The 9,335-nt window shown below is 48.9% G+C and overlaps 1 protein-coding gene across 2 annotated transcripts in view; it reads left to right on the forward strand.

The window, feature by feature from the left end:
• LOC123512738 overlaps nt 1-8,565 on the forward strand; it is a 167,868-nt gene extending 159,303 nt beyond the window's left edge. The window contains exons 13-14 of one of the 2 annotated variants that reach the window (XM_045269306.1): nt 5,262-5,458; nt 7,080-8,565. In XM_045269306.1, coding sequence (XP_045125241.1) covers nt 5,262-5,458; nt 7,080-8,531 — 1,649 coding nt within the window. In that variant the 3' untranslated portion in view covers nt 8,532-8,565. The remainder of the gene's footprint in view (nt 1-5,261; nt 5,459-7,079) is intronic. The other variant, XM_045269307.1, reaches the window with a different exon arrangement.
• Nucleotides 8,566-9,335: the final 770 nt, after the last annotated feature.

The following is a 9,335-nucleotide window of genomic DNA, read 5'->3' on the forward strand; positions in this document are numbered from 1 at the left end:
AAAAAAAATAAAAATAGGCGATTATAACCCATTTTCCTCCATTTATTGATAGAAAACGGACAGAAAGAGTCGTGGTTTACGTTTTCTTTCATATTATTTTTCGTTTTTCTTATTTTTTTTTCCTTCTTTTCTCTCTCCTTTGTATTTTTTTCCATTTCAGCCGAACAGGTAAAAGTTAACAGCTGGTGAATAGAAAACGAGGAATAAATGACGTCATAAAGGAAATGGGAAGGAAAACGGGATACCAAATAACTGATCGAGGAAAAAAAAAGAAGAAAACGAGCATGAATAGAAATTGAACCGTAGACTGAAAGAAAAATAAATAAATTCGAGAAAATAAGAAAGGTAAATTAAATCTGAATTATAGATTGAATGAGAGAGAGAGAGAGAGAGAGAGAGAGAGAGAGAGAGAGAGAGAGAGAGAGAGAGAGCAAACACAGAACTTAAAATGAAAAGAAGACAGCAAACTGACATGGAAAGAAATAGAGAGAGAGAGAGAGAGAGAGAGAGAGAGAGACAGACACAGACAAACAGAGAAACAGACAGACAGATAGACAGACAAACACAGACAGACAGAAAGAGAGGCAGACAGACAGACAGACAGACAGACAGACAAAGAGACAGATAGACAGACAGGTTGAAAGACAGACAGACAGAGAGGCAGACAGACAGACAGATAGACAGACAGACAGACAGACAGATGGACAGACAGACAGACAGACAGACAGACAGACAGAGAGGCAGACAGACAGACAGACAGACAGACAGACAGACAGACAGGTTGAAAGACAGACAGACAGAGAGGCAGACAGACAGATAGACAGACAGACAGAGAGGCAGACAGACAGACAGATAGACAGACAGGTTGAAAGACAGATAGACAGATAGGTTGAAAGACAGACAGACAAAGAGGCAGACAGACAGACAAAGAAACAGATAGACAGACAGGTTGAAAGACAGACAGACAGAAAGGCAGACAGACAGACAGACAGACAGACAGACAAACAGACAGACAGATAGACAGATAGACAGACAGGCAGACAGACAGAGAGACAGAGACAGACAGACAGACAGACAAATAGATAGATAGACAGAGAGACAGAGACAGAGACAAACACACAGACAGACAGACAGATAGACAGACAGAAAACCGCTTTTAGAGAAGGACGGCAGAATCTTTGAAGCATCAAATACAATGTCAACCAATATTTGGAAGCACTAGATCCACAAACACAGGAGGAGGAGGAGGAGGAGGAGGAGGAGGAAGAGGAAGAAGAGGAGGAGGATAAATGGAGTGTGAGAAAGACAGAAATACAAGAAAATGAAACCAAGGAAAGAAGTAAATAGAGAAGGAAAGAAGACGAGGAGGAGGAAGAGGAGGAGGAGGAGGAGGAGGAAATGTAGAGCGAAAGAATGTTGATAAATAGAGTGAGAGGAAAAGAGGAATACACGAAAAGGAGAAAAGAAACAGGCAAGATAAGGACTAGGAGGAGGAGGAGGAGGAGGAGGAGGAGGAGGAGGAGGAAGAGGAAGGAGGACAAGAAAGAGGAGATGGAGTGAAAAGAAGATAAATTGTGTGAAAAAAAAGAAAGAAATACAAGAAAATAGAGAGAGAAGAGGAGTAGGTGGAGGAATGAGGGAAAAAAATTGAGATGAAGGAAAAAGAAAAGAGGAAATATGAAATAAAATGTGATAAACAATTAAAAAAGAAGAAAAAGAATGAAGGAAAAGAAAGAAAAAGGAAGAAAATGAATATCAGAAAAGTAAAAATCGGAATAAAGAGAAGAAAAGAAGAAGGAGGAGGAGGAGGAGGAGGAGGAGGAGGAGGAAGAGAGGACCAATTGGAGGAAGATGGAGGAGGAGGAGGATGATTGGTGGAAGGTGAAACGGAGATGGGGTGTCTGTCGTGTGATGGAGGGTAATTCTCCTTTCCTCCTCCTCCTCCTCCTCCTCCTCCTCCTCCTCCTCCTCCTCCTCCTCCTCCTCCTCCTCCTCCTCTTCCTCCACCTTTCACCTTTGCCTCCAATTCCATTTTTCTATTTTTCCTCAATTACGTTACTCTCTCTCTCTCTCTCTCTCTCTCTCTCTCTCTCTCTCTCTCTCTCTCTCTCTCTCTCTCTCTCTCTCTCTCTCTCTCTTTCAATCAGTCAAAATTACTGCGCAAAAATTTCATATTACGGAAACACATTTTTCTTATATTTGTTTATTGTTATTTTGTACGTGTGTTATTTTTCATATGCGTGTCTATTTTGAGCTCGCTTTATTTTCACACATTTTCCTCTCTCTCTCTCTCTCTCTCTCTTTTTATGTCAGACTGGAATGTTTTTCCTTGACGATGTGGAAAATGTTATGTATAGGAGTCATTTGTGTGTTTTTCTCTCTCTCTCTCTCTCTCTCTCTCTCTCTCTCTCTCTCTCTCTCTCTCTCTCTCTCTCATGCATGGAGTTAGGTTCCCTTTCTGTTTATTTGCCATTATTCATACAAAATATACAGCGACATCCTTATTATTATTATCATTATTATTATTATTATTATTATTATTATTATTATTATTATTATTATTATTATTATTTTATATGTTGTTGTTGTTTTTGTTGTTCAAGAAGGAGTTTTATTTAACTGTGGTATATGAATACCAATTAGATATCTGTGTGTGTGTGTGTGTTCATCTCGGTCTTCTGCTGGTCACTCAGCCAGTCTTCCCCATTACGGAGCGAGCTCAGAGTTCATAGACCGATCTTCGGGTAGGACTGAGACCACAACACACTCCACACACCGGGAAAGCGAGGCCACAACCCCTCCAGTTACATCCCGTACCTATTTACTGCTAGGTGAACAGGGGCTACACATCAAGAGGCTTGCCCATTTGCCTCGCCGCTTTCCGGGACTCGAACCCGGACCCTCTCGATTGTGAGTCGAGCGTGCTAACCACTACACTACGTGTGTGTGTGTGTGTGTGTGTGTGTGTGTGTGTGTGTGTGTATGTGTGTGTTTCACTGTTTGATCTGCTGCAGTCTCAGTGTGTGTGTGTGTGTGTGTGTGTGTGTGTGTGTGTTTGTATGTGTGTGTGTGTGTGTGTGTGTGTGTGTGTGTGTGTGTGTATGTTTGTGTGTGTGTGTGTGTATTTACCTAGTTGTATTTACCTAGTTGTAGTTTTACAGGGCCTGGGCTTTATGCTCGTGTGTATGCACACTCGTTACAGACACTACTTCTTCATTTAAACTGTTCCACGTCTCAATACATCTTTGCGGGAAACTATATTTTTTAACATATGAGACATCTTCCTTTTCTCAGTGTGTGTGTGTATGTTTGTATGTATGATTGTGTGTGATTCATTGTTTGATCTGCTGCAGTCTCTGACGAGACAGCCAGACGTTACCCTACGGAACGAGCTCAGAGCTCATTATTTCCGATCTTTGGATAGGCCTGAGACCAGGCACACACCACACACCGGGACAACAAGGTCACAACTCCTCGATTTACATCCCGTACCTACTCACTGCTAGGTGAACAGCTACACGTCAAAGGAGACACACCCAAATATCTTCACCCGGCCTGGGAATCGAACCCCGGTCCTCTGGCTTGTGAAGCCAGCGCTCTAACCACTGAGCTACCGGGCGTGTGTGTGTGTGTGTGTGTGTGTGTGTGTATGTATGTAAGTGTTTGTGTGTATGTATGTGTGTTAGAGTGTGTGTGTGTGTGTGTGTGTGTGTGTGTGTGTGTGTGTGTGTGTGTGTGTGTGTGTGTTTCACTGTTTGATCTGCTGCAGTCTCTGACGAGACAGCCAGACGTTACCCTACGGAACGAGCTCAGAGCTCATTATTTCCGATCTTCGGATAGGCCTGAGACCAGGCACACACCACACACCGGGACAACAAGGTCACAACTCCTCGATTTACATCCCGTACCTACTCACTGCTAGTTGAACAGGGGCTACACGTCAAAGGAGACACACCCAAATATCTCCACCCGGCCGGGGAATCGAACCCCGGTCCTCTGGCTTGTGAAGCCAGGTCTCTAACCACTGTGTGTGTGTGTGTGTGTGTGTGTGTGTGTGTGTGTGTGTGTGTGTGTGTGTGTAATTCACCACGGTCGCCTGCTGGTCACCCAGCCGGTCTTCCCCATTACGGAGTGAGCTCAGAGCTCATAGACCGATCTTCGGGTAGTACAGAGACCACAACACACTCCACCCACCGGGAAAGCGAGGCCACAACCCCTCGAGTTACATCTCGTACTTATTTACTGCTAGGTGAACACACCCCACATATTAAAAGCCGCGCCCATTTGCCTCGCCGCGCCGGGACTCGAACCCAAAACTCTCAATTGTGTGTGTGTGTGTGTGTGTGTGTGTGTGTGTGTGTGTGTGTGTGTGTGTGTGTGTGTGTGTGTGTGTGCGTGTGTGTGTGTGAGCCATTCATCACTCTCACCTCATAGTTCTGGCGTTGTGTCATTCTCCCTCACACTTCGTCACATTTTGTCATGCTGTGTGTGTATTTCCCCTTTATCATATTCCCCTGTCATGTATTTCCTGTGTAGTTTCCCCTCACTTGTGTAGCATGTAGGTCTTTCCCCTCTCACAACACTCTATCACCCTCCCCTCTCTCTCTCTCCCTCTCTCCCTCTCCCTCTCTCTCTCTCTCTCTCTGACTCACCTCTCCCCTCTGCATCTCTCTCCCCACGTTCACAGAAAGACGTGGATTTTGAAACACTTTGCTCCCTCACCGTAACTGTTTTCCAAGGCCACACAAATGATGAGCTGGGTTTTCAAGGCTTTATCCTGTTAGAAATACAGAAATCTTGTCAATCCGTCACTAGCATCATTAAAAAAATCATTCATTTCTATTCATATCACATTTAGAAGATTGTTTCCTGTGTTAGTAATGTAGGAATCATATTAAACTCGTATAATAATCGTAAAGACACCATTGAATAACCCATGTAAACTCTGGAACTTCCTCCCTCCCTCCCTGCTTCTGTATTTCCAACTTCCTATGACTTAACTTCACTTAAGAGTTAGGTTTCCAGACATTTATCCCTTTTTCCTAGGCTAACTCTCTCGGACCTGCAAGGGAACTGGCAACTAAGTAGGCCCTTTTTTTCGTTTATGTTGCTCTTGGCCAGCGTTTCCCTTACCAAAAAAATCACCTCAAGTAGCGTAGAAATTTAAATGTAGTGAAGATACAACACTCAAGCACTTTATAATACTATCACTACTACAGCTCGACTTTCCCTTTCTTCTTCCCCTCGTTTTCCCTCTCAAGCAGGCAGCGAGACGTCCCCGCCCTCCCTCTACACCATCATCATGTTCGTGGGGGGCGTGGGTGCCATCATCGTCCTCGTCATCATCGTCATTGCGTTGATTCGCCTGAGGATGCGCAGATCGAGCCACAAATGTACGCGCAGATCCCTCACCTCCACCACCTCAGAGATTCTTGAAAAGGATGTGTCGTCAGATAAGGTAAGAGGGAAGAAGAGGAGGAAGAGGAGGAGTGGTGCTAGTAGTAGTAGTAGTAGTAGTAGTAGTAGTAGTAATAGAAACAGGACTGATAGTGGTAGTAATTTAAGAGTAGAAACAGGGGTAGTAGTAGTAGTAGTAGTAGTAGTAGTAGTAGTAGTAGTAGTAGTAGTGGTAGTAACAGTAGCAGTAGTAGTAATAGCAGTAGTAGCAGCAACAGTAGTAGTGGTAGTAGTACAGTAGTAGTAGCAGTAGTAGTAGCAGTAGTAGCAGCAACAGTAGTAGTAGTAGTAGTAGTAGTAGTAGTAGTAGTAGTAGTAGTAGTAGGAGGAAGAGAGAAAGAGGAGAAGGAAAAGAAAGAGGATGTGAGGATGGTGAAGGTGTTAGGAAGAATTTGAAAACGAAAGGAAGAAAATAGAAATAGGATATGTAAGAGAGAGAGAGAGAGAGAGAGAGAGAGAGAGAGAGAGAGAGAGAGGGAAACAAGCAATAAAAGGAGGAAGGTGAAGTATGTCGAGAGAGAGAGAGAGAGAGAGAGAGAGAGAGAGAGAGAAAGAGGATGGTTATAAAAGTGGACTGGTGAAGGAGGAGATAAGAACGAGTGGAATGGACGGAAATAAGGAAAGGGGAGGAGAGGAGGGAAGATAGGAGAGGAAAACCGCTTCGCCCTTTCCTCCAGGAGTGAGATATTGGAGGAAACTTGTATTCTCTCCCTCACTTCTCCCTCTCTCATCCTCCATTTTTCCCTCTCCCTCATTCACTCCAATACAAGATAATCCCACGTGTAAATTAAGCCTTATTCTCAAACTCGATAAGGTTTATTTTCAAGTGTTAGGTTTTATCTGAGTTACCCTTTCAAAATATCAGGGGGGCGGTCCGTTTTCTTTGTATATTGCCCCTTTTTCTTTATGGCGTGGAGTATATCGGTTGTGAATAATGTGAATGTGTCTATGTGTGTGTGTGTGTGTGTGTGTGTGTGTGTGTGTGTGTGTGTGTGTGTGTTGCTTTGTTTTCCTTTTTTACGGTGGTGTAGGAAGGTGTGGTGGTGGTGGTGGTGGTGTTGGTAGGTTTTTATTCATCATTTATTTACCTGTTTCTTTTTATCTCACTGTGTCCGTTATTCATGATCCTCCGCGGCCTGGATGTGGATTTATGGGACGTGAAAGGGTACTGGACGCGACTCTTTGTTATAATATTGTAGTAGGTAGTAGTAGTAGTGGTAGTAGTAGTAGTAGTAGTAGTAGTAGAATGGTGTTGGTGGTGGTGTGTTGGGTGTGTGGAGTGAATGGTGTAGTCGTGGTGGCGGAGGTGTAGGTGTGTGCAGGGGCCAGGGTTAAAGGAGGGGCAGGGTGGCACCGATAGGGGCTGGGTGGGGGAAGGGAGGGTTGACAGCATGGTAGGGCATTTATAGGCGCCATTAATCAATTTGATGATCTCTTATCTCTACCTCCATCTCTCTCCTGTCATGTTTATTACTCGTTTTTGTGTTGCCGCCACTCCTTGTCCCTCACCCAGCCCCCCCTCCTCACCACCACCACGCTCCATCTCCCCTTCCTTCCTGGCCGTCCCTCCCTCACCCCCTCCATCTCTCTCTTTCTCTCAATTCTGTCACTTTCCCCCGCAGCGTCCCTCAGAGAGCAAGGGCGACTCTGCGTCATCCAGCGACAACCACGTCAAGTCCGGCGCGGGTAACGGCGAGGGCGGCGGCGGGCGCGACACAGTGTCGGCGCGCGTGGGTGGCCGCGAGCCGGTGCCGCTTCAGCCCATCATCCGCCAGCCATCGCGCCCCATCATCAAGGAGAACAACCGCTCCTCGGACAACGGCAAGGCGTCGCAGGGGCGCACGGTGCTGTTCGTGGAGCCGCCCAAGCCCGCGGCGGGCATCCTGGTGAACAAGAACGAGGTGCCGCGCACCAGCCACGAGACGCTGTACCCCTCGCGCCGCAGCCTCAAGGGCCCCAACGGTGACGTGGGCCCGCACGGCTACAGCTCCCGCGGCTCTTACCCCGAGACGCTGCACACCCTGCACGTCTCCAGCCGCGGCTTTGACGCTTACGGAGACCGCGACCGCGACCCGCATCTGTACCGAGACCGCGAGGTGCCGCTGGGCCGCTACCGCAGCGTGTCCGACGACCGCGGCCACGTCGGGGACCTGCTGGCGCCGCAGTACCTCTCCACTTCCTCCACCTCCCTGGGGCGCGACGGCCCCTACGGCTCTCCGCGGGGCCTGTTCCGCATGCCCGGCACCTCGCCGCCCTACTGCTCCAGGGAGCTGGGCCGCGAACTGCCCCGGGACAGGGACCACCCCAGGGACCACCCCAGGGACCGCGACCTACACCGCGAACTCTCCCGCGAGCTGCCCCGGGAGCGTGACCTGCCGCGGGACATTGGCAGGGACCGTGACTTGGGCAGGGAACGTGACTTGCCCCCCAAGCGAGACCTGCCGCCCCGGGACAGGGACCACCCCCGGGACAGAGACCTCGTGAGGGAGCGTGACCTGCCGCCGCGCGAGCGAGACCTTCCCCGGGAGCGTGACCTGCCCCGGGACATACCCCGGGACCTTCCTCGCGAGCGGGACCACCTGCGGGACCACCCAAGAGAGCGAGACCTGGGACGTGAGCACCCGCGCGTGCGGGACCGGGAGCATGGCCCCTTCGCGACGCGCAGCCTCAGCCACGAGTACGACCCGCTGCTGCCGCGCTCGCCCCCCTCCGCCTCCATGAAGAAGTCCCCCAGCGTGAGCGCCTCCGTGGGCCGCCACTACGAGCCGCCGCCACGCCGCCAAGACGGCACTGTGTACCGCTCGCTGCCAAGACCCGGCAAGATCCGCGACGCCGAGGACGACGCGCTGCTCAAGTACCGCTCGCTGGACCGCCGCTTCGACTTGCCCTTCAGCGGCTCCCTGCAGCGCGTGGAGCCCGAGGAGGTGGACGAGGGGGAGCGGCACCCCCCGCGCCGCTACAGCGCCTCCTCTAGGATGCGGTTCGGGGACGAGAAGCACTTCCACGTGTACCACGAGAAGGAAAAGAGCAAGCCGCAGGAAGGCCTGGAGGACATGGACGAGAGTTTTGTATGAAATGTTTTATGAAATATATGTTTTTATTGGTGTATTCTGTGCCTTCTGTCCCGCCCTGCACACACACACACACACACACACACACACACACACACACACACACACACACACACACACACACCAAGTAGTGTAGTGGTTAGCACACTCGACTCAACACGGGTTGGGGTCCCGGGTGCGGCGTGGCAAATGGGTGAGCCTCATAATATGTGTAGGGTGTGTTCACCTAGCAGCAAGTAGGTGCGGGATGTAACTCGAGGGATTGTGGCCTCGCTGTCCCGGTGCATGGTGTGTGTTGTGGTCTCAGTCCTACTCGAAGATCGGTCTATGAGCTCTGAGCTCGCTTCGTAATGGGGAAGGCCGGGCGGGTGATCAGCAGACGACAGTGATGAAATAAACACACACACACACACACACACACACACACACACTCACTCAGTTAAGGTATTTTCCTAAGGGTACCAACACACCAACTTAACAAAAGCGGCAACAACAACACATTAATTAAGACGGAGAAGCAGCAGGTGAGAAATGAGGAAGCGGACACACACACACACACACACACACACACACACACACACACACACACACACACACACACACACACACAGAGGGTGAAGGCGAAGTATTTGCCTGCAACTTTCTCACAAGTTGGCGCTAATAAACTTCCCTGCACGGACCCGAGACGAATCCGCGGCGCATCGGTGCCAAACAGGCGGCTGAATCCTGCAATATGAGGCCAAATACTGAACATTTCATCCCACCTCACTGCACGGAAAACTCCTTTAATATTACTTCATTTAACTT

Source organism: Portunus trituberculatus, chromosome 34 (genome assembly GCF_017591435.1).
Source record: "Portunus trituberculatus isolate SZX2019 chromosome 34, ASM1759143v1, whole genome shotgun sequence".
NCBI lineage: Eukaryota > Metazoa > Arthropoda > Malacostraca > Decapoda > Portunidae > Portunus > Portunus trituberculatus.